General features: G+C 45.8%; 8 protein-coding genes and 1 non-coding gene across 9 annotated transcripts; 4 read left to right on the top strand and 5 right to left on the bottom strand.

Annotated features, from left to right (window-relative positions):
* Positions 1 to 473: 473 nt before the first annotated feature.
* On the top strand, positions 474 to 7,589 carry SEC16 (COPII coat assembly protein SEC16; the record flags this gene model as incomplete). The annotated part of the gene is made up of 1 exon (XM_002553998.1): positions 474 to 7,589. The coding sequence occupies one exon, from the start codon at positions 474 to 476 to the stop codon at positions 7,587 to 7,589; it is 7,116 nt and encodes a 2,371-aa protein (XP_002554044.1).
* Positions 7,590 to 7,734: 145 nt separating this feature from the next.
* Positions 7,735 to 8,559, bottom strand: MBA1 (Mba1p; the record flags this gene model as incomplete). The annotated part of the gene is made up of 1 exon (XM_002553997.1): positions 7,735 to 8,559. The coding sequence occupies one exon, from the start codon at positions 8,557 to 8,559 to the stop codon at positions 7,735 to 7,737; it is 825 nt and encodes a 274-aa protein (XP_002554043.1).
* Positions 8,560 to 8,783: 224 nt separating this feature from the next.
* On the top strand, positions 8,784 to 11,255 carry BRO1 (Bro1p; the record flags this gene model as incomplete). The annotated part of the gene is made up of 1 exon (XM_002553996.1): positions 8,784 to 11,255. The coding sequence occupies one exon, from the start codon at positions 8,784 to 8,786 to the stop codon at positions 11,253 to 11,255; it is 2,472 nt and encodes an 823-aa protein (XP_002554042.1).
* Positions 11,256 to 11,275: 20 nt separating this feature from the next.
* Positions 11,276 to 12,607, bottom strand: SEN54 (tRNA splicing endonuclease subunit SEN54; the record flags this gene model as incomplete). The annotated part of the gene is made up of 1 exon (XM_002553995.1): positions 11,276 to 12,607. One exon carries the CDS (start codon positions 12,605 to 12,607, stop codon positions 11,276 to 11,278), a length of 1,332 nt encoding a protein of 443 aa, XP_002554041.1.
* Positions 12,608 to 12,727: 120 nt separating this feature from the next.
* Positions 12,728 to 12,799, bottom strand: KLTH0E12958r. The gene has a single exon. It is a non-coding gene; the product is annotated as a tRNA-Glu (tRNA).
* Positions 12,800 to 14,241: 1,442 nt separating this feature from the next.
* On the top strand, positions 14,242 to 15,876 carry PCH2 (Pch2p; the record flags this gene model as incomplete). Its single annotated transcript, XM_002553994.1, has 1 exon — positions 14,242 to 15,876. The coding sequence occupies one exon, from the start codon at positions 14,242 to 14,244 to the stop codon at positions 15,874 to 15,876; it is 1,635 nt and encodes a 544-aa protein (XP_002554040.1).
* A 297-nt stretch (positions 15,877 to 16,173) lies between these two features.
* GDT1 (putative ribosome biosynthesis protein GDT1) lies at positions 16,174 to 17,016 on the top strand (the record flags this gene model as incomplete). The annotated part of the gene is made up of 1 exon (XM_002553993.1): positions 16,174 to 17,016. The coding sequence occupies one exon, from the start codon at positions 16,174 to 16,176 to the stop codon at positions 17,014 to 17,016; it is 843 nt and encodes a 280-aa protein (XP_002554039.1).
* Positions 17,017 to 17,087: 71 nt separating this feature from the next.
* Positions 17,088 to 17,516, bottom strand: NTC20 (Ntc20p; the record flags this gene model as incomplete). The annotated part of the gene is made up of 1 exon (XM_002553992.1): positions 17,088 to 17,516. The coding sequence occupies one exon, from the start codon at positions 17,514 to 17,516 to the stop codon at positions 17,088 to 17,090; it is 429 nt and encodes a 142-aa protein (XP_002554038.1).
* A 187-nt stretch (positions 17,517 to 17,703) lies between these two features.
* MOT1 (DNA-binding ATPase) lies at positions 17,704 to 23,346 on the bottom strand (the record flags this gene model as incomplete). The annotated part of the gene is made up of 1 exon (XM_002553991.1): positions 17,704 to 23,346. One exon carries the CDS (start codon positions 23,344 to 23,346, stop codon positions 17,704 to 17,706), a length of 5,643 nt encoding a protein of 1,880 aa, XP_002554037.1.
* Between the last annotated feature and the right edge of the window lie 468 nt (positions 23,347 to 23,814).

The following is a 23,814-nucleotide window of genomic DNA, read 5'->3' as shown; positions in this document are numbered from 1 at the left end:
AAGGTTATATGATGCGCATCGCCTATAATTCATGTCTAAAATTTTTCAAGATCAAGTGCCGCCAATTTCGAAAGCACTTCACGTGAAAGATTTAAACTAATGACGGACGAAGAGTGGTAACTTTCGTGAGCATCACATCTTCTCAGCGCTAGTTTTAAATCGAATTCCGGCAGAAGACAATTGGTTTTCCGCCCCCCTCGGCTCCCCTAGGATTCTGTTTACCAAAAGATCGAGTGTTTGATCTTTTCGTACGTGCTAACAATAATTTGGGTCGCGTATAGGAAAAAAGGTGGCGAAATCTATAAACTAGTAGATCAGACGCTAACAAATAGCTTGGTCAGAACGCAGTTCATTCCAAAGAGGCACTCAGAGAGTTCTCGAGAAAGGATTGCGGAATTGACATACGATCCTTAAGCCCAAACGAATTTGAGCGATCGTCCTCCCCCTATCGAGCAATTGGGCTATAAATAAAGATGGGACCAGACGCTAAAAAGAGGAGAAATCAAAAGAAGAAGCAGAGGCAGAAACAAAAAAAGGCCGAAGCTAAAAACGAGCATTCAGAGGGTGCCGATGAAGCTCATGACCAAGAGATTCTGGGCTCTGATGCCGGTTTATACGCCAAAAACGAGCATGCAACGGTTGAATCTGAAGCTGGCGAAGTCTCAGAATCGACCCCAGAAAGCATAACCGAAATTGATTCGGTTGCAGTTACTGAAGGCCCCCAGGCAGTTAAATCAGTGCAAAGCTGTGCTGCCAAGAAAGCACCAAAGGATGTCGTCTATGAACTTTCGGAGCCCACGGCCACCGAGGGCGACTTCCGCGAAATTCACGCTCCTGCGGAAAATCGAGCTTCGTCTGAGAGCAATACTGAAGCGGATATTCCTCCTGCACAAGAGAATGCTGTAGATATGATTCTCAATGATACAACTTCAGAAGTAGATACAAAGGATATTGTTAGTGGCTCTGAACCTCCCGAATATTCTCATGGTCATGCCTCTCTCGAGTCTGGGAGTAAACCACAAGCTACTGAAGTCCAAGGTGAGCCTGGCTTAGTTGGGAACATAGATGTTGAGCAGGTGCTGAAAGTTGCGGTGAAAACTGATTACCTCGCGGAACCTTGTCAGCACTTACCATCTGCCGTTGGAGCACATGAAAACTCAGGCCTGCTTAGCAGCCCGAGCAATGTTGATAAAGCTGAAATACAGAAAAGCGCCGGCACCGAGGAAGGCCATGTGCAAGGTTCAGAACAGCTAAAAGGCGGTTTGCTTTCCATTGACCAAATACAAACGGAAAGTTCAGTTCTTTCGTCTGGAGCACCAGATGAACACATCGGCCATCCAGCAGATTTGGAACAGGCGGTGAGTGCTTCTGACCCCGCAATATCGGTTGAAGCTCAACAGAATCCTCAATCAAACACAACTGAAGAAACAGATGAAGAAAGAACTCTTCCTCCTATCAACCAGTCGCAATCTCTCGATGAGCTTGGTGTAAAGCTCGATGAACAACTTCCCAAAGCTTCGCACCCAGCTACAGCATCTACAACATCTAGCACCTCTTTTCTAAACCCCGAGGAGCAGCAGCTAACAAGCATCAACCTACCTAAAAGTGCTGAAGAAGAAGTTAAAAATGGAACAGATATGCACTTGGCGTCTAAAAGAGACGATGAAGGGTCAAAAAGCCCAACTTCCCCGCAAATCGAATTAACCGAGGAGAGACAAGAATCAAATAATGATGTAAAGAGCTTGAACCATCAATCCAGCTTGGTGTTACCGGATGATTCGGGCACAAGCTGCGTCCAAGAAGAGGCTGCAGCTGCGGATAGCCAGTTACCACAGGAAAAATCGACTGCTGTGCAGGCCGAGGTCCAAAATTTCGGTGAAAATGAAGACTCGCTCAAAGATGGAACCAGAATGGGGTCGGGAATGACATCTCAACATGAGAATGACTTTTTCCAGAATAGTGGGAGTGACGAACGGTTACCATGGGAGCAAAACGATGTTGATCATTCCAAGCCCGCACTATCAAGCAAGCAGGAGAACACTAGCTCACAAGAAATAGGTGCTATCTCTCAACCAGACAATCCTGCATCCGCTCTTTTTGTTGAAAGTGGTGATCCTAATTCCTATGAAGAACAGCTGCCTTGGGAGAGTGCTGAGCATACAGCTGATGCGCCAGTTGTGCCTGGAAATGCAACCGGAGACGAACATTCGGCGCACCATGGCACTTCAATTGGCAACATGAGTACTAGTCGTCACGAGGATTTATTTTCTGAGAAGGACGCCAGTGACGAATCTCTACCCTGGGAAAAGGAGGAGAGTCAAGAACCTCTGCCCTGGAAAAAGGATGAGAGCGAAGAACCTCTGCCCTGGGAAAAGGAGGAGAGTCAAGAACCTAAGGACTCTTCGCCAGTTGAGCAAGCTGTTGAGGCGGAAGAACCGGTAAAGAAATTCTCTTTTCTCGAACAAGATGACGATCTACTTGATGACGATGACAGCTTTTTAGAATCTGACGAAGAAATCAATGAAAACCTTGCGACACAACCAGATACAGGTTTATTAAATGAAAAAATACAGGATCCTCCTGCTTTGCCAAGTTCTGCCGTAGCTCCAGAGGCTCCTTTCAATAAGTACAAACCGTCACAGGTGGCCTCGGGAGTACCCTTGATCCAAAGTTCTCGGCCTGTCGCTCATATTACTCCTCGGGAAGAACCCAAAGTTTTTAACGATCCCCACTTACCTCAAGAAAATCAATACGTCCCACAGCCCACATTTATAAACCCTGTGGTCCCTGCCGTACAGCCCGCTTTCCCCCAAAATTTTAAACCGAATGTCAAACCTTTGGACACAATTCACACAAAGCTGGATGAAGAGAAGAAAAAGTCAGACGCATATGATCTTCCGCTTGAACTTGTTCCAAGAAAACCGAAGAAGGCAGCGCACGCTAAACCTTTTGGTGCTTCCACTACATCTCTGCCTTCTGGGAACTCATCAAGTATCACATCGCCCATTCACCACAACACTGTGCCTTTGAGGAGTTCTTCCATTGTTTCTGGCGGCGCACCCCAACCAGCACAGGTAAGCTCTCCCTACGTCAACAAACCGAGTGTACCTCCTACTTCTTACGCTCCCAGTGCTTCCTACGGTCCGGCTTCCTTGGCAAATACTCAACCTATTCAAAATGCACCTTCACCACACAATGTCCCCGTTTCTAAGCCGACCGCCAACCCTTACGCGCCTCCGCTAGTGCCTAGGTCGCAAGGTTCGCATACATCATATACACCTTCAAAAGTCCCACAACCATTGTCATCAGCGACCGATGCTTCTGCTCTCGGAAGGTACGCTCCTTCGAATGCAAATTCGGATGTTCCTAGGGCACAAAACTCATTGCAGGCATTTTCTGCGCAAGCTAGATCGAGAGCATTTAGTAACGTATCCAGTGGAAGCATTGGCTCAGCTGGTAGCTCAGGGCGTCAGCTAAACGCTCCTGGTCCACGTTATTATAGTCAGGAACCTATGGCAAATAAGCCTGCAGGGTATCCGCTTGCTCAAACAGAGGTGGGGCCTAAAGTGGTCCCTGCTTTGAAAACCATAGGTCTCTCAAAAGTTGGGCCTTCGGCGTTGTCGCCTAATTCCCAAAGGAGAACACATGCACGTTCGAATTCTAGTGTTTATGCACCAGCGCATTCATCGAAATACGCACCAACGGTTCAACCGCAATTTCATCTTGCCCCTCATGGAGGAACTGGCGATTATTCTGTAAATCCTCAATTCGAGCAGCCAGCTCCACATTATGTTTCAAAAACGGGGGTTAATAGGGCAAAATTGGTCGCAGAAACACCAACTGAACGGCCTGTCGATCCTCAGATTGCCTTTCACCGGCAGTTTCCTATTTTTCATTGGGGTCAATCCTCTAAAATAGTTTACGCCATACCTCCCAAAATCGATCCGAACAACTACCTCTCGTCAAATGCCCCTGGACAAGCGATATCGGTAGTTGGCTATGATGTGGTTTCCAAACCATCAAACCTAATGAAAAGTTTCCCTGGCCCCTTGGTCAAAAACAAAACAAAGACTAAGGATGTTGATAAATGGATAGCTGACGCTTGTACAGAGCTGAGCGCGCTGAGTTCGCTCAAAGATATCTGTATCTGGAAGATCCTGAAGCTAAAGCTCTCTTCGGAATCAACCATGAAAGATATTTCACACGCACTTTATGACTCGGACGAACTGCTACCGTTTTTGTCGCAACCATCATCTATGAAAAAGGGGGGTTTTAACTCAAATAAGTTGGATGAAAACAGTCAATTAAAGGTTCTAGCTGCACTCCAGACAGGCAACCATCTTCAAGCTCTGGACTTGGCGCTTTCACAGCGCGACTTTGCTCTGGCTTTGATACTTGGGAGCCTTTTGGGAAAGGACAAGTGGTCGGATGTTGTTGATATTTACTTACATGAGGAGTTTCAGTCGTCGAATGAAGGCGGTGGCAGTTTCTCGGTGAACCTCCTCGCCTTGATATTCCAGGTATCAGTCGGTAACAGTAGGCGTGTGATCAAGGAATTAAGCGTCAATCCTTCAAAGGAACTTTGGGCTATGCAAAACTGGAAGATGATCATATCTGCAATTTTAAACAACGTCAACCACCAACATGAGAATGATTCCGCTAAGACGCAAAAACTTCCACTTCTATGCTTAGAGTTCCTTGTTGAGTTCGGAGTCTTTTTGTGTCAAAGAGGAATGGTTATAGAGGGTTTCACATCATTTGTGATTGCTGACGTTCCACTGTCTGTCCACGAGGTTATTCCTGGTTCCGGCGTGAGATTCCAAACTGTGGGTAGTATGAATTCTTCTGAGAGCTATTTCCTGTCTGAGATCTATGAATACTTGCATAGCCTAGCAGACCCAAAATTTTCAGGATTTGACCACTTACTGCTGCAGAAGGTTGCACATGCGGCTGCTTTAACTGGTTACGGTCTGACTTCGGCTGCTTCGAGATATACAGACCAATTAGCCCTAAGTTTAAAGTCACTTCCAAAAAACAGCCATATAGCACACACCGTAAGCGCGCGGCTGAACTTTGTTTCTTCAAAACTAACAGGCACGAACGGTAGTTGGCTGGGCAAGCCAAAGCTGAGTCAGGTGTGGGGTCAACTCGATAAGTCCTTTAACAAGTTCATTGGAGGGGACAATGAAGAGGTAGCGGACAAGACTTCTGAGAGAATCTTTGAGAATTTCACGCCCGGAAGCTCTAGAAATGGGTCCAAACTTGATTTATCTCAACAGGGATCATCATTTAACCCAGCTGCTTCGCTCAACGCTGGATTAGTACCCAACTTCCAGCCAAAGGAGAAGATATTGAGTACAGGACCTCAAGCCGAATCTGATAGGGCACATTTTAATAACAAGCTCAATGGATTTGTTGCCCCTGGGATTCCGCCATCTAAGAGCCAAGTTTGGAGCGGCCAGCCACCTCATGATATAAAACAAACTCAACCTCAAAGTCCTTGGGCGACAACTCAAAACCACTATACACCTATGGCAGCTTCCAACAGCTCCCTGAACTCGCCTGTCCAGACACTGTACAAAAGCTCCCCAATTAAGACTAGGGATCCCCCGGATTCGGCTATTACACCTCCCCCAATTTTCTCTACCTCCTTGAGAAAAGACAAAAAGGATAGTGCAAGTGTTGAGGAATCGAACAGGACAGCGTTTGATCCACCTCTCATTTCAAGCAATAGATCGAAAACAAAGAAATCTCAAAGGCTTGAGCGCATCAATCGTGAATTGCTCGCAGATCTCTCTACCCCACCCCCTCCTCCTGTTAGTGGCAGTACTGATTTTTACGATAGCAGAAGAGGCAGCATACAATCACGCGGTAGCATACAATCGCACATATCGACTCTTTCTTCTCCGAAACAAGCTCCTTTGAGTTTTGCTGCCCCAAAGCTCGACTCAAGCATCGAATCAGAGGCGGATAGTTCTATCCATCAAGGTCACATTAGCCAGCAAGACCTTAGCCAAAGTACTGATCAATCTACCTTGAAAGAACAAAAAGATGATGATATCAATTTTGAAGGTTCAGAAAACCGCTCTTACGAGCCTCATTTGGATGAAAGAAGTGTTGTGCCTCCCCTGTCTACATCGCAACCCGAGGTGCCTGCTTCCATGGAAACTAATGAGGCATTAGGTACTGCTCCGATTGGTAAGACTTCTAACGAGCTCCAGCATCCAGTTGAGCCCGCCGCGACTAGCATCTCTAGCACTGTCGAGGGTGCACCTGTTTACACTGAAAACCCAGGTACCAACGATAATGATGGGCCTATGTCGCTAGCTGGTGAGACGACCACATCGGAAATTTTAGGTGATCAGTTCGCTATAAACACTAGCGAAGAAGCGCAAGCAAAGCCACAACCTCTGGGTTCAAGGGGCTCAGCTTTCGAAACTGTCGCGAACCCTTATGCCCCTGTGACCGCCCAGAAAAGAGCAAAATCAAATTATAACCCATACGCACCAAAAAATCCAGTTGCTGAAACTGAGGAGATTGTTTCCTCCCAGCATCAGGATGTTCCCGATACATTGGAAAAACCTTTAGAAGAAGAACTCAATATGTTTGCATACGGTGGATATAACACCCAAGACACCAGCGTACCTGAGCGTGTCGATGAGCCTTCAAGAAACACTGAAAAAATCGAGGAGAATGAGCCCACAGAAGGTGACGGGATTTATGAGAGCAACAAGCATGAGCGTCAACTGCAAGCTGATTTTGGAAGTGTCTCAAAGGTGCAAAGCGAGCCTAGATTCCAACCCAGAGATAAAACTGAATTTACTGAGGAGAGTAGCGATGACGTGTTAAGCCCACATGCCATCCCGGTGATAAAGCCGGCCTCAAACCCAAATTTCAAGGCTTTCACGCCCGTTCCTATCTCAAGTTCGGAGGAACAGTATGATGACATTGTTGAGAATGAATCAGATGACGAGGAAGATGACGCGGAAGCTCGGAGGCTCGCCAAAGAGACCAAGGCCCGTGAGGCCAAAGCTAAAGAGAACAAAGAGAAAAAGGCACAAGAAGAGGCTGATAAAAAGGAGCATGGCAGCTCATGGTTCGGCTGGCTGCGCAAGGAAAACAATGAGAAAAAGCCCATTAAGGCCAAATTGGGTCACAAAAATGCATTCTACTATGATGAAAAGCTAAAAAGATGGGTCAACAAAAATGCCTCTGAGGAGGAAAAGCAGCAAGTTTCCACCCCACCACCTCCACCACCCATCATTAAGAAAAAGCTTGAAGGATCTCCAAAGGTGAAACCCCGTTCTGGTTCGGTCGCTGGTGGCGCAGCTGCGAGGACAGCTGGATTCGTTGCTCCGATCAATCCTCTCACGGGTGAACCTCTCATAGCAACAAACGAAGCAGGCGAGTCGAAAGAAGCGGTTAGACAGGGTTCCCCTTCGATAACCCCGCCAGTAAACCTATCAGGAAAGAAAGCGAACGGGCTAGATGACTTGATTTCTCTTGTAAGCGCTCCAGGAAGTCAGCCTGGCACTAAGCGTAAGAAAAAAGGAGCTAGGGGTTATGTCAATGTCATGAACAACATGTAAGTAAATGTTTATTTTTTCTAATCGTTGATAAATATTAAGCTGACGCTGAATTGTCGCTTATTCTGAAAGTCATGCAGGAATGATAAACATTAATTTGAATCACTTTAGAGCTATTTACAAGTTACATCTCAGCAAGGGCGCACAATTATTTGTCTTTAATGCGATAGAGATCCCCGCTTTCTTTCATTTTTTGAATTGCCGTTTGCATATTATCTTCGTAGTTTTTTGGCAACTTATCGGTAGGCTTGCTTTCGAAAACCGAACCCATCAGAATTAGGTCATCTGTTGAAGCATCACACAAAAATGCGACATAGTCCAAAACATCTCTATTCATACTTTCGGTCTCATTTGTGCGCTTGTTCAGTTTGATGAGTCGCTGCTTGGTGTTGAATTTATAGATTAGTTGAATGTGTTCGAGAGGTCGACCTGGGATCATCATCGCCTGCACTGAAACAAGCTTGGGCGTTTCATAGAATTTCACTAGTTGCCAATCTAGCTCGAAGTCCTTAGGAAGCTGTTTTGCTCTCGCTGTGAGCGCTTCTTCAACCCACAGAGATACGCGCGGCTTGATCGAGGAAACTTTACGAGCTGCGAACGCCTTGTTGGCTTGCACGTATGAATCAATTGCATTGTTTTTCCATAATAGGAAGTTAGGTCTGAAGCCAGATTGATATCTAAAGAGCGCAACCTGGACAGTATTTAAGCCGAAGGTGTATATCCGTCTAATCAGAGCGTTGCTGAAGACAATCGGATGGGTAAAGAAGTTTGGCAAACTTTTAAAGGAAGGTGGGATATAAATGTCTGTTGCGATGCCAAGGTGACGAGGATTAAAGTCCGCGGTTTTAGGCTTTTTTGCATCATTCTTTGATGCTGCCTGAAGAGCACTTCTAGCACACGTCAGGTTTCTCGAGAAAAGCGATTGGGTCTTAGAACCCCGAAGAATTCCGCCATGCAGTCTAGTTACGAGCATTTGCTTGCTGAAAAACTGACTTAATACAGGATCGCCGTCAATTAAAGGTTTACTTGGTTATGCTTCGACGCATTCTAAATTTTTTGATGTAATAAGCGACGAATGTTCAGAGATATAGATCATATTCAGAGCCATATAAAGGGGAATCTTATACAGCGTATTGAAGAATTCATTAAAGGTTCGAAATATAAGGAGCCGACAAAACTTCTCCACCACTGCGTACCATGAAGACGCTTTTGCTGCCATTAAAGGTCAAGGATACAGAGAGCATAAATTGGTCGAAGGCGCTAGCTGCATATCTCAAAAGGTCATATGGCTCCTCCACGTGGAGCCAGTTCTTCAACACAAAATTAGCTGAGGATTTGGATCACTTGAGGAACAACGCTAATGGGACTCTTGCGCCGGAAGCTCTCCTGGAACAGAATTTCCTGTACTACGCGTTTTTAGAGCAGCTTCATCTTCGCCTGGGTAATAACTCAACACAGCTGAAGCTGGAGTTTACTTGGTACGATGCAAGTTACACGTCTCAGAGCGCCTCTCAAAAATACACCCAGCGTACAGTGGCTTTTGAGAAGTCTAGTGTGCTCTATAACCTGGGCGCTTTAATGACCCAAGTGGCCAAGGATAAACTTGAAAGCGACATCAAGGTATCAATCACTTACATGTCGAAAGCCTTTGGAATATTTCAATACCTGAGCGAGAACTTTCTTAACTCGCCATCTGTTGACCTCCAAGCTGAAAATACGTCGCTTCTCGCTGATATATGCCATGCAGAGGCACAAGAACTTTTCCTGCTCAAAGTGATAAATGGTCCAGACGTCACGAAACATGCGTCTTTAATTGCTAAGTTGTCTCTTATGGCGTCCTCCCTTTATCAGAAAGTTCTCGATACCCTCAATGGCAACCCTGATACTAACACCTCAGAAGTTTCATATGGAGAACCGAAGTGGAAGAGTATCATCAGTTGCAAGTGTTCTGTTTACAAAAGTATCTCAGCTTATAATAACGCTCTTGCTCTGGAACAAGCTGGAAGATTCGGGGATGCAATAGGGTTTTTGCAATCGGCCAATGACTTTATCATCTCCGCAATGGCTCAAAAACTTTACGTGAAAGATAGTATTGACCTGGAGTCTATAAAGTCGTTGATCGCCGACAAACAGAAGACGCTTGTCAAAGACAATGATTTTATCTACCATGACAGCGTACCCCCAAGTACCTCGCTGGAGTCGATAAAAAGCATGGATGCTGTAAAAATGCAGACGCTTCCTCAGCAGCTCGATACATATATGGAAAAGGTGACAGAACCTGCTGACGCACTGTTCAAGGGAATAATTCCATTGGAGGTGTATGAGAAGGAGAGTATTTATTCTGAACAAAAAGCTGCGCTTTTAAGAAAGGAGCTAGAAGTTGCTGATACTGCAGACTGGGAATATTCTTCTTTCATAGAGTTCACTACTCTACCCAAGCTACTTCGTGATCTGCGTGATACCTATACTTTGACGGGAAAAAAAAGCTCTAGTGGGAATCCCCAACTATCGATTATGAGAGACCAGGTTAACTCTTGGTCAAGATCGGTTCGTTCCAGCCCTTACAACGACGTTGAAGCTCAAATGAAGCTGATTATAGAGAAAAGGAAACGTGTTCTTGAGCTATTAGCTTTAAGTCCCACTGAAAGCAAAGAAAATGCCGTGAAACTCAAATCCTCCCTAGTTGCTGCGTCCAAATCTGACGAGAAGCTTTTCTCATTTGTTGAACCTTACAGACATGAAATTAATCTATTAAGAAACTCTAACACCCTAATAAAAAAGTGGGATCAGCTGAGCTCTTTCCAAAGCCAGGAGCCAAGCCTGCTTGATCTTGATGATTCTAAAAACGAGGAAATTTTATCAAAGATTGGGTATATATCCGAGCAACATGAGAAACTTAAAGTGCTAAAGGATGAAAGGTCGAGGATAGTTCAGGACCTGAAACGTGACGTCAATGAAGACGATATCACCAATGTAATAATAATGAAGCGGGGCGCTTCAGACGCCAATTTGAAGCAGCTATTCGAAAAAGAGCTGGAAAAGTTTAAGCCCTTAAGCACAAGGATAGAGGCGACCATCTTCAAGCAAAGTAGCATCATAAACGCTATTAAGATAAGTCTCGATGAATTATTTAAGCTGACAGGGGTCAATGAGGATGCTTCAGAAAACGATCCCAATTCATTGGAACGAAACGAATTGTACAAGAAGTTGAATCAGGCGTTCACCAGCTTCTCTGTATTCGCCAACGACCTCCCTAAAGGTCTAAACTTTTATGATGCCTTACTCAAGATGACCTCTGATTTAGCCTCTTCGCCTTCTGCGAAACGGAGCATCGACGAATTGAAGACAGCTCCGTCACTAAGACAAATGGAGAGTGACTTTGGACAGCTCAGCCTTTCAGAAACATCAAATGAAGGTCAGTTTCATACCCATGCCGGAGCAGGACTACCGCCTGTTCCGCCCAGGACTTACGGCGGAAATTCAGGTGCCGGGCTCAACTCGGAAAATCCTGTTCCGCCGATCCCACCCAAGAGACAGGTTTACGGTTTAGCCGGTCTTATGAGTGGCGGCGCGCAAAGCGATACCCAGGCGCTGGAGCAAAATCCAACCTCATTCTACAATAACCCTTCAGTTTTTGATGAGAGCTTATATTCTCGGTACAGCGGTTGAAGTGCGAGAGGGGGTTTCTTCTATTTTGATGCTTTTGCCTCTTCACTGTGTTTACTTGCTTTTGGCCCGCTTTTCTCCTTTCTCAATGGAACATTATTGGGTTTAAACCAAACGTTTTCGGAGCCAAAGTCAGTTTCTGTTATTCTTATGAAGCTGACCAGGCCGTCATCCATTGTGGCCAAAACAAAACTCCTGTAGCCTCTTTTTATTCTCCTCTGTTGCTCAATATGCGGTGGATACTTTTTATTAGCCTTCGACTTTTTTTTCGTTGCCCCTTTGTTTGCTTCAGTCTCGGCTGACTTTGCCTGCTCGTTTGCTGGTGCATTCAAAAAGTCCATTTTACAATTAAGCATCTTTAGTAGACCTCTCATTTCATGGTATGTTGGGAAGTTTTCTTTGTGTGAATTCTTATTAAAAACAACAACTTGGAAGTCCGGCAGGCCAGGTGTTTTTTTTCTGAAGTTACTTTGAGGCTTCCACACATCAAAGGAAAACTTCCATATCCCTGCAGATACATTCTCCATGCGCAAGTCTTTTTGGAGCTCTCCTAGAGTTTTTGGGGCAGCAGCGTACGGAATTAGCTTGTTTAGTGATTCATAAATCTGAGCCGACGTACAGTATCGCGTAAGGTGATATTGGAGAGGATGGTAAAATGGTAGAGTGAAAGGATTTGAGATCGATTTTGAGAGAGATTCAAATGTTTGGCAAAACTTCAGCCGAAGTTTTTGAACTGCGCTATCTTCGAATTGCCCAACAGAACCTACTTCCGCAGAGTTCTGCAAACTTTGCATAACAATGAATCCGAGCCGCTTCAGATGTGCGTACACTGCGAATTCATCGGACTCCTTTTGTGATTTGAAAAGCATGTACAGGTCTTGGATCCCTAGAAAAGGATCAAGCGCATGGTCCTCACTCTCTTTGCGTTTGTAGTATGGCGCTATGGTTCCTCTCTCAGCGAGGTAAACAAACTCGAAAAAAGAAAGCCAACACGCACCGTCTCTATCAACCTTTCCCATGGTGTGCATAAAGCTACCCTTGGGATGAGGCACACATGCTTTATGCAGGTCTGGAACGTAGTAGGCCTTAATCAAATTCTTCACCACCGACCCACGAGAAGCATCCGAAAGTGAGTCAAACATAACGGTTTTGGCCTTGTGCAAGAGCAGTTCCTGTGCATTGGTGCCATCAGGCTCGTAGTCCTTTTCGCCTCTCTTGGGGACCACGACCTGGCCTTTGCTGAGCTTTGCTATGTGCGACCAGTCCTGAGGCAGCTCATCGGCTTCGTCGTCCGAGTCCAGTAATGAAGACGGAATGAATGATTCCTCATCTAACTCGTTCATGTCAGAGCTCATGCAAGGGAGGGGTAGCGGTCTTGGCTGTTGTGTTTACCGTTCCAGGTCTGAAACTAAAATAATGCGATGAGCATTCATAATGCTTATTTCATGAAAAATGTTAAAAAAATTAAAAAATAACTCCGATACCGGGAGTTGAACCCGGGTCTCCACGGTGAAAGCGAGGTGTGATAGCCGTTACACTATATCGGATAATTATACTCAGTGTCTTGCTTCCGTCCAACATAAATGAGTGGAAAGAGAGTGAAGCAAGCACGAGCCTCTTAATATCGATGGAAGATCTGGGGCGTCATGCTGGTACCGTTCTCACTCTTTCATTTGGAGTCTCTCGATAAATAGCCCTATTCATGCCTGAAAACATAATCTTTTCTCCAAACCTTATAATTAAATTTATGTAGCAATGCTATCCGAAGTCGCGAATTCACGCAATGACACCAAAACTTTTCGAAGAACTCCTTCAGAGCTTCGTGCTGTTGCAGTTGTCACAGGAACAACCAGAGCCGCACCTGCATCTTGCTGTAGCGCCCTGTCCGCAGCAGCTTTGAGCCTGCGTGGGCTTGCTGCTGCAGCCTGCGCCGGGCGTGCTTGGTGCACTAAAAGAGGCGGACGTGGACGAGCAGCAACTTTTTCCCTCCGTGGGTTTAGTCTGGCAACAAGGCATTTCACTTAAATGTTCAGATTGCTCCTGCCGATGCTCTGATCCCAAACACTGTACTGGCAATACTCTTGTTATATATACTGGCAGCACGCCCAACTATCGGATTCTTATCTCTACCTATCAAAGCCAGTCGCTAAGGCTCACGGTTACATAAGCAAACACAGCGTTCTGGACGGCGCACTTCTAATTTCCCGCTTGAGAAGGTCGATGCGACGGCAGGGCCGACGCATGCACTCCGGAAACTGCTGGCCACCGCGCGGCTTTGGAAGCGCAGTTTTCCAAGATTAGACAAACTGTCCAAACCGAACTTCTTAGGACCGCAGGTGTGCTGGGTTTACGCTTTAACCGAAACTTCTTTGGAACCTGAGAATTTCTCAACCTCGGCTTGAAACAGCGTCAGCGAAGTGAAGTGCAGGACTTGGCCGCACTTCTGGGACATGGCGCCATCAGCTTACCGCCAAATCAAGCTATATGCGCTAGCTGTCTTGCTCTTTACGGAAATGACAACTTCTTAAGCAGTTGCGGGCGGTTTATTCACAGCTTTCCTTGTGCAACGCTCCGACTTAACTTTTGTAGCTAGCTTATGGGAGGTTCCTTACGCAATGCCCCCCCTCAGCGGAAAGAAGTAAAGCTAAACTTAGGGCCAGGAATGTAGGACGGACCCATGCAGCGACGACTGAAGTGTTGCGAAATTTGAAGCCAGATTCATTCAGGATTTGTTGCCAAAAATCGACACTGAGTGCTCAAGAAGACAGCAGCAGGAGCATGGGCTCCCAAGCCCCGCAACACTCAGCTTGTCAGCTTGGCGACCCTCTGTTGGCTTCTGGACGGGATGCGCCTAACTGTGTACATGAGATTCGTATAAAGTGTTATGAAAACGAATATATGAGGTACTCAGCGGCTAACGCTTAAACAATCTGACTGGGATGACAAGGGTGCAGAACATAAACCAGGAGCACTCCCGGCTATCAACGAAATGGCGCTTATCGTGGATGTCCAGTTGAAGGGCCCCACCCTCGAGGTATTTCGGCGGCTAATGCAAGAAATGGAGTCTGAGGACAACTTCCGATGCTGTGGCGTAATGTCCAAGGTGATCATAGAGGCAGTTAAGAACAAGCTTCGCAAACAGTCCTTTGGCACCAGCGATGGTGTGGCGCTCGATTCCAAGATACTGCTCTTGGAAGGCCAGGGCTCGGTAGAAATAAGCCTCAAACCGACGAAAGCACAAGAGAACATAGTCAAGAGTTTGACCAAAGTGATACTACATCAGATAGGGTCCAAGAAGCAATACAATCTCACGGAAGGCCAAGAGAACCTGCTTCTGTCTTTGTGCGTGGAGAATATGCAAGTAGAACACGTCGCAGCCGCGGCCCCGTTGCGCGGAGCACACAGCTCAATCGCTTCAGCCATAGAAGATATCTTCTGTAGCGCAGATCCTGACCTTTTGCACAAACGTGGAGCTGAACGCGAACGCGAACACGAACGCCAGCGCGAACGTCTTAGCACGTCTTTTCAAGTGAATTGCTACTGTTGTCTGGAATCCGATCGCCCCAGCAGTAACTATTCAAACATTGCCGAGGAGTTCGATAAGATAGATATCCAAGATTCATGCAGCTCTGGAGAAACGGCTCGTGAAGCCCAGCCACCGCATCCGCTTTTAGCGGGAATTTCGTTATCACAGGAAACTCTATCGCAAAGCAAAATCAGTTTTCTCCCATCTCCAGAGTTCGAAGGACTCTGGGAATCGCTTCATTTTGAAGACGGTGTCAAGCAAAAACTATCATCTTACGCTACAATCTCGCTGAAATTGGCAAGCTTTTCGAAACAACGGCTCTCGCAGACACTCGTTTCCAATAACAAAATTCTTCTAATTCACGGCCCGCCCGGGACCGGAAAGACAACAGTTTGTAGAGCGCTTTGCCAAAAATTGGCCATCCGCTGTAACAATGATCCCGAAAACCTATTCAAGGAAGTCGACTACCAGGCTGTAGTGGTGGAATTATCTTGTTCTCGAATTTTTTCAAGATGGTTCGGTGAATCTGCAAAGAACCTTGAGAAGATATTCCAAGATCTCGAGCGCCTTTTGATGAGCTCGCTGAACCAGAATCGTTTTGTTTGCTTATTAATGGATGAAGTCGAAACGCTGGCTTCATCGAGAGAATCACTGATGAAGAAGAACGAGACAACGGACGGGATTCGTGTCGTCAACACACTGCTAACCAAGCTGGACAGCCTAAAACGGTTCAACAACTTGCTAGTTTTAGCCACTTCAAACGTTGCAAGTAGTTTGGATGCTGCCTTCCTAGATCGAGCCGATGGAGTGTTTTATATTGGCGCACCATCAGAACATGGAACTTGTGTCATACTCACCTCCGCTATACGCGAGCTTCTTGAAATGGGAGCAATCTATGCCACGGAGGGGGCAGCGCTTCTCGAGAGTAGTGAAGTGCAAGAAGCTATTCGGAAGGTTTCGCACCAGTGCGTTGTAAGTTTGCTTTGCGACAAACCACATCATCCAAGAGTTCGAGAATCATATACTAACTACCAAAAAACAGCAATCAGGAGCCACTGGTCGTTCATTGAGAAAACTTCCTCTCGTGTGCATGTCTGAGCACTGTAGTTCACTTCCCGTGACACTGAACGAGTTTCTTATAGCGCTGGCATACACCGTGAAGCGTAAAAAGCACGCAAGCGATGCCCAATTTTGAGTATAAGACTCGTATGGATTCGTCGGGATCAAACATCCCAACCTAAGAAAGCCCGCGTTCGTCGGGAGATGATGTTTTGCATAGTGAGCACGTTATAAAAAAATTATGCTCTTTATGTCAATACACTACAGTAATTAAAGAGATTTCTCTCTGATATCCAGCCAAGCCTCCTAAATCACCGACGTACAGTAGAGGTAGTTATGAGCTTAATGAAGAAATGTGTCCTACCTTTAGCCATCATCTCAACATTAGCGACAGCTGCAGTGGCTGTCCAAGAGAAAGAAGGAACTGACTCAGCCCCGGACAGCCCAGCCAAGGCTTTCCTCTTCTCGGCTTCAATGATCGCTGTGTCTGAAATCGGCGACAAGACTTTCCTGATTGCTGCGCTTATGGCAATGAGATATCCGAGACTCCTGGTCTTCACAGCGTCTGCGAGCTCTCTATTTCTTATGACAATTCTCTCAGGTCTAGTGGGGCGGACGTTCACATCGTGGATTCCTCAAAGCTATACCCAATTTTTGGCTGGTATTCTCTTCCTGATTTTTGGCTACAAGCTGACATTGGAAGGATTGGCAATGTCGAAGGACATGGGTGTTGAGGAGGAACTAGCTGAAGTGGAAGAGGAAATTGCAGTGCAGGACTTAAACAAAAACATGACAGATGTCGAAGGTGGCGAACTAGCTAGGGACTCGAGTAAAAACTTCACTAAAAACACTGTTGCTACCAAATTTGTCAAAAAGGTGACGGATCTGGGCGCCTACATCTTTACTCCAGTCTGGGTTCAGATATTTAGCATGGTGTTTTTGGGGGAATTTGGCGATCGCTCTCAGATAAGTACCATCGCTATGGCTTCCGGGAGTGACTATTGGTTTGTTATATGGGGCGCAATAGTCGGCCACGCTTTCTGCACTGCGTTGGCAGTGGTTGGTGGCAAGATGTTGGCTACGAAGATAAGCATGAGAACGGTAACGCTTGGCGGCGCTTTGTCTTTCTTCATATTTGCTGTGATGTACATCCGTGAGGCCTTCTTGAACCCCAATTAACTCCATTATTTATAAGTCGATAAACTATTGTAGGATAAACTCAGAGAAATCTTGTGTGATATGTATTTTCATCAATCGGCGTCAGGTTGAGTGAGGAGCCTTTGTCGTACTAACCTTTTGATCGCTTCCTGCGTGCGCTTCTCTAACTCATCAAGTTGGGGGCGCAGCTTCTCTTTCAAGTCACTCGTAGGCGTGAGCTTGCTGGTTTGTTCGTCGTCAGTGCCGGAATCGGTGTCCACACCTTCTTCCTGACTCTCATCCGTAGGGGATCTTGGATCCGGAAAATTTTGAGAAGGCGGATCCATGTCATTGTCCTGTTTAACTGGACTTTCGATGACCTTTTCCTCAAGCTCTTTTGGCTTTTTGGACACGGGCGTATCCTCTTCTCCGTGTGGTTCATTGGGGGGGTGGGGCTGCTGGACGTCTGAGTCTGAATGCTTCCCTTTAAGAGACTCTAGTCTTCGTTTCCTTGAAGCAATCTGTTCTTGCAGAGACGACATCCTTCGTCGCTGCTCTTGTTCTATGAAGTTTCCATGTTTGTTTGTTTGTCGCTCTTCACCAGAAAGAGATCATTTTATGCTTTCCAACAGCCATCGATGATATCCTATAATTCAAAAAAATTTAATATTACAATCAACCTCTATAAGTTATTTACAATAATGCAATGCAACGCTTTATCTCATCATGCTAACGTAGTGTTTTTATGAAATTATCCAAATTGTACTCCTCCTCGTATTGCGTAGTGTCCCATAGCTCTGTGAGTTCCCCTACAGCCTCCTTTGCCTTGCCAGTTAAACCAGTCTCGTTGACAATTTCATCAATCTTGCCATCAGAAGAATTCTTAGTTTCCTTTTCCTGAGATGGAACATTGTCAGTGTCAAAGAGGTCAAGAAGTTGGTGCGTGTCCATAGAAGCAAGGCCGGAGTTCTGTTGATTAATAACTGTTGAAGCAATGTTCATCTTGAATTTTTGTAAACCCATGATCTTTTCTTCCAGGGTGCCCCTTGTGATGATTCTGTAAACATTGACAACCTTCTTTTGCCCCAGACGATGTGCTCTGTCCATAGCCTGAAGGTCGTTCATTGGGTTCCAGTCGTGTTCAATAAAGATGACGGTGTCTGCTCCCGTTAGATTCAATCCAAGACCACCCACTTTTGTTGTCAGCAGAAGGCAGTCGATTGAGGGATCTTCGTTAAACTTGCGAACGACCGCCTGCCTATCGCGGGACTCAACACTACCATCAAGCCTCATGTATGTCACAGAGGGCATGTATTTTTTGAACAGGTCATTCTCAACCATGTCCAGCATATCTTTGAGCTGACAAAAAATCAGCGCACGGTGTTGGCTGATCACACTCTCGGTAGAGGGAAGATAGGTCTTTGACTTTTTATCCACATCTTGTATGCCGATACCGCACTCTAGCAGTAAGTTTTTGAGAGCTCCAAGTTTAGGAGCATGGGTAATGTCATGCAAACTAAATCCTGTTTGCTTCAAATAGTCCTGAACCTGCGACCATTGTGGATGATCTTTCGATACCACGAGCGATGGGTGATTACACAGTTTCCTCATGTACTGAAGCGCTTGGAAAATATGCTGCTTGTTATCGACCTCGGAAACATTCTCGATGTCTTGTTCAACATTATTTTTTTGTTTCTTGGCAAAGTCTTTGTATAATTGCTTCTGCAAATCACTGAGCTCGCAGTAGTAGTCTTGAATAATCTTAGGTGGTAAGTCAGAAAGTACATCTTCCTTTAATCTTCTCAGCATGAATGGCAAGACCTGTTTGTGGAGAGCATCCAAGGCAAGCGCACCTGCTTCTTGTTCTTTAGAGGAAGTTTTGCTGTTTCTTGAAGCTGCCACAGGTTTTGCAAACCTCTCGTGAAACATCTTTTCTGTACCCAAAAATCCGGGCATCAAAAAGTCGAACAGCGACCAAAGTTCGACAACGTTGTTCTGAATTGGAGTTCCCGTTAAAATTAACCTGTGGTTTGCGCTGACAAGTTTCACGGCCTTGGCTAGCTTCGATTGTGCATTTTTTATGATATGACCCTCGTCAAGTACACAGTAATTGTAATCGTAATTGTTAATGACGTCAATGTCATTTCTCGCAACATCATACGAAGTAATCACGATGTCAGCACTACCTAGCTTGTCTCGCAGAGGGTACCTCGTAGAAGGACCACCGGCAAATACCAGAACTTTCAAAAAAGGGGCATACTGCTCAAATTCTTGTTCCCAATGCCCGGTTAGGGAGGGTGGACATATGATAAGTGAGGGAAGAGGCCTGGATTCACGTGCTTTAGTTTTTTCGTAATTTTCGTTCCTCATGTATTGATCGCTTGCGATTATGCAAATGGTTTGTAAAGTCTTACCAAGACCCATATCATCACAAAGTATACCGTGCAAGTGATATTTGTTCAAGAAAGCCAGCCAGTTGACACCATCTTGTTGGTACTTTCTTAGAGTAGCCTTAATGGCAACGGGACATTGGAATGGCTTTGCCTTAGAAGGATCCATCATTTGTTGAATAAAGTCACGCTCCTTCTCACGACCCTCCATGAGATCTTGGGGCAGGCCCTCAGGATCTGGAATTCCTGCTTCAAGGGGGACCAGTTTGATGATAGAAGCAAACGTTGAAGTTGCTAAAGTCCTAATATCTTGGTTGGAATCACTCATGCGACCTAAAAGCGGAACAATGAGAAACACAACGTAGGGCAGAATGTTGCTCCCCATGTATAGAGCCAAATGATATACTAACTCTGTGAGACCTTGTCTATCTGTTACTGAGGAAGGGTTGCTCATTAAAGGCAGTGCTGTCTGGATAATGAATGGAAGCACTTGAATTGTTAAGGTGTTTGCCAAATCTGCAAGAGTCCGGGCCGCTGAATACCGAAAAACTGCGAGCTCAGATCTTAGGTATTTGAGAATGAGAGGCAAACGTGGAAGTATCTCATTCGTTTGTAGCTCTTCGCTCATATAAACTATTAGAGCTCTCAGGACACCCAAGGCATCAACAACCTCCTGGCCAGCCTTCGCATCTGGCGGTACGCCACCAAACTCACTATCAACCCTTTCCAGCGGGTCGAAAATCATCTGTTTGACTTGTGGCACAACCTCCAAAACCGTGGGGCCTAGACGCAGTAGGAACTCACTCAACGTGTATAATGCCCCCTTTCTTTTGATTTGAGCTTCTTCAGCCAGTTTTTTCACGTTAGCATCATCTTGAAATGCCAGTGCTGTTTGCTCCCTGATAAGGGTTAAAATAGAGTCCCTATATTGAGAGTTAGGCGAAAATTCTGGAACCTCGGATGTGTCGACACAGAGGAAACCACATAAGTTTTTAACAATTTTATTTGCAACGTTTCCCTTCTTTGCCTTTACTAGCTCAACCACCAAGTTTAAAATTGCATCGCCTGATCTCTTTTGAAGAATCTCGTAACGCTCCTCTTTTATACTGTCCATCAAAGCCCTGATAAAAGGGTTGAGCTTAGCTGGCAGTCCATCAAACAGCAGAGCAGCTGAGGCGTAGTTGGCAAGGACGTTACAAACCCTTGATTTCTGTGCATCTTTGGCGGTTTCTATAGCCTGCAAAACACGGTGTTTAGCGTCATCCACAGGTTTTTTAGCTAAAATTTTGTAAGAGTTGCTCAAATGACGGAAAAGCTTGTCACTCATTTCTCCGTACGTCTTCTCAGCGGTTTCAATTCCGAACGCCTCGGGTCCGGCCTCTGCTTCTCCTTGAACGATGATAGCTAGTTGAGGCAGCCGTTGGGGCGGCAACATTCCAACGTCGACAAAAGTTGACAACAAACTCTGGCACTGAGTGCGTAAAGCTTTCAAGCTAGGCACAAGCTCACGGAAAATAGGCAATGCAGAAGGATCCGTAAGTTGGCCAGCAAAGGTCTCGCCAAAGGCTTCTGAGACGAACCGCTTCAAGTCATCAGCATCTTCTTCAGAAGGCTGGTTCGCCAGATTGGAGCAAAACTCGGATATGATGATAGCGACGAGCATGCGAGGTGTGGCGTATGGCAACCGCAGACAGTCGAGTAAGACGTTTGTGAAAAAAGATTTGAGAGTAGATTTCTGAAACATGGATAAGGTGATACCAAGGGCCTTCGCTCCTGTAACTCTTGTGTTGAAAATTACATCTGTTCCCAAAAGGGTTACATCTCCGGCAATCATTGGAGCATCAATATTAACACGCTCACTATTAGCAGGGGGCGGTATGTCTGACTGTGGTTCTAATGCAGCACCCCTTTTTCTTTCTGATTGAAGTTGGTAATGAGGAGAAGGCTTGAGAATATACTGCAGCTCCATGTTGTAACTCTTGCCGTGTTCTCCAATCGGGGTGATTAACAAATGCAGGATTGGCGCTAAGTGCTTCCCAAACAAGTGGTCTAGGTTTTTCTCTGGATTTTTATTTTTATACTCCTCCAGCATAGAAATGTACACTTTGAAAGACATGTCTAGCACCTGTGGATTTTGTTCAAGAATAATGTTTTGAAAGATTAGTCTGAAAATCTTACCGTTAATCCAATGTTTGATGAAGTCGTCTTTGATGGATAAAAACGCCATAAGCAAGTTAAGCACTGCTTTTCTAACATTAGTAATGGAGTGCCGCAGAAATGGGTACAATTTTGGGACTAAGCTCTTGAAAGACCACTCCAATGGATGCGACATGGCCTTCGCTCTCAAAACATCTAGGACTTCTTTTTGCTCACAAAGTTTTGCTAACAAATCCATGACTGAGCCGACACTTGATGAAAGATCGTCCTCGAGATGTGTTAATAAGTTCCATATGGTGCTCAAAACGAGGTCGATGGTGCTTTCCTCCAGCTTGACGAACTCGACAGCGATAGGAGTGAGAATAGCGGCAGCTACACTTTGGACGTCGTCGTTGTTCTGTTTTAGCCCATAGAGCACGATATTAACGACATTTTCGAGCAGATTGTGCCTGAATAAGAAGTCTGTTTTAATACCCACGAAATACCGTATACCCAAAAGACCACCATGTGTAGCTTCCCAAATTTTATTCGGCAGGCCAACAATTTTAGGGTCTTGTAGCACCAGTTGTTCCAAGGCGCCAAATATTTGGATGCATAAGTCATCATCGAGATGGATCAAAAGTGCAGCTAGAGTCTGTGCTACAGATTCTCTCACAGGTGCGACGACGGTATCGTAAACGAAGTCGCCAAACCTGTCAAGCGCGAAGACAATTAAAAGCCGCGTAGCCAGGTCCTCTAGAGCTCTGCGATTTCTGATGTTGTTTTCTTTTTTTGACTTTCCCTTGATTCTTGCCACACTCTTTGCATGTTTTTTTATGATCTCTCGGAGTCCCAGAGCAGCGGCGTGTCGTATCTCCCAGCTGTCGCTCATCAGATTCTCTAATAAAAGCTCGTAAATGCCCTGGAATTGCCAAACCAGACCAGAAACACTATCATGCTTCTCCAAAATAGGACTCATTACTGATTCAATCATTATTTTCTTGGAATCAGGCTGCTCAGTAATTTCTAGCTTTGGATTGTTGAGCATTGTGGGCGAAGGTGTCGGACTTTGACTGGAGTCCTCTTGAGCCATCAAGTTACGCGAGATCGAACTCTGGGAGATATCTACCGGCTTTTTAGTGGTGGTTTTGGCCTGAATTTTCCGCTTCCGCTTGGCCATAGCAGCCATTCGTGCACTTTTCTTAGACTCTAGAGACTGGGCCTTACCTGACAAGGGCTGAGGCTGTGCGAACTCGGGAGTTTCCTCGATCTTTGTTTGTTTGGCCGCGGGCTGACGTTGTGGCTGCTCTAGCTGTAAAGGCGCGGGAAAGTCGTCGAAGCTAGCAGCCAGAAGAGGTTTTCCTGATTTCAGAACATCGGTGAGGTTCCAGTCGGCAAGCGAGAATAGCTTGCTGTCGTCTTGGAGCGAGCGCCACTCCTCTGTATTGTCAACCTCTTCAAGCTTGAGTCGAATCTCCTGCTCAAGCTTGACTTTTGCCGTTTCGCCGTCTCCGTTGGAAGAAACCTCGGCTGCAGAAGATGCGCTTTGCGTTGCCTGACCCTCGTCGCCGTTGTCGTCCCCTGTCACTTGGACTTCATCTTCGTTAGGGTCCCATGACGGCGAGTGGCTCACGATACCGCCTACGGCACGTGCCGTGGTGATCCGCGTCTCCCATTTTTTGGCCATCAAGAAGGGGTAAACCCGAGAAAGTAACGACAGCGTGTCCTCTGGGTGCTGCTTGGCAAGGTCCCCGAGCTGGTCGGCAGCCATGTTTCGAACAACCTGTGTCGACCCTGTTTCCAGCAGGATCACCTGTCGGTCTAACCTCGAAAGTTGCGCAGTCATTGGCCGATGTGTGTATATGTGTTTGTGTGTGTGTGTCTGTGTGCTTGAACTTCTACTAGAATGCGAAAAGCGCCGGCGTAGACTTGGTGTTCAGCTTAGCTTCCAGTGTCTGTCGGATGTGCTTTCGCGTGAAGTTTAGCAGCTTCAATTCGATATCTAACGGCTTCTTTTTTAAAGTTAGCCTTGATTTCACGTTTGCACCTCGGCGGCTAATTCGTATATACCACGTGAATCCGATATTTTCCCCAAAAATTTCCAGTTTCCTTATATGGGTTTCTGTTCACCTCGTAAAAACGGATTTCCCTTCCGTAGTGTCCCAGAAAATTTAAAAAAAAAAAAAAAAACGACTACTTTACGCTTCGCGCTTCGCGTATCTGGCTTCTCCGTCTTTTTATATGCTGTCGCTTCGGGATCTGGAGCCGGGCCCCTTTTATATAGCAAATTTTTTTTGGAATAAACGCGTCTTGG

Source organism: Lachancea thermotolerans (assembly GCF_000142805.1).
Source record: "Lachancea thermotolerans CBS 6340 chromosome E complete sequence".
NCBI lineage: Eukaryota > Fungi > Ascomycota > Saccharomycetes > Saccharomycetales > Saccharomycetaceae > Lachancea > Lachancea thermotolerans.
This window is presented reverse-complemented; position numbering and strand designations above follow the sequence as displayed.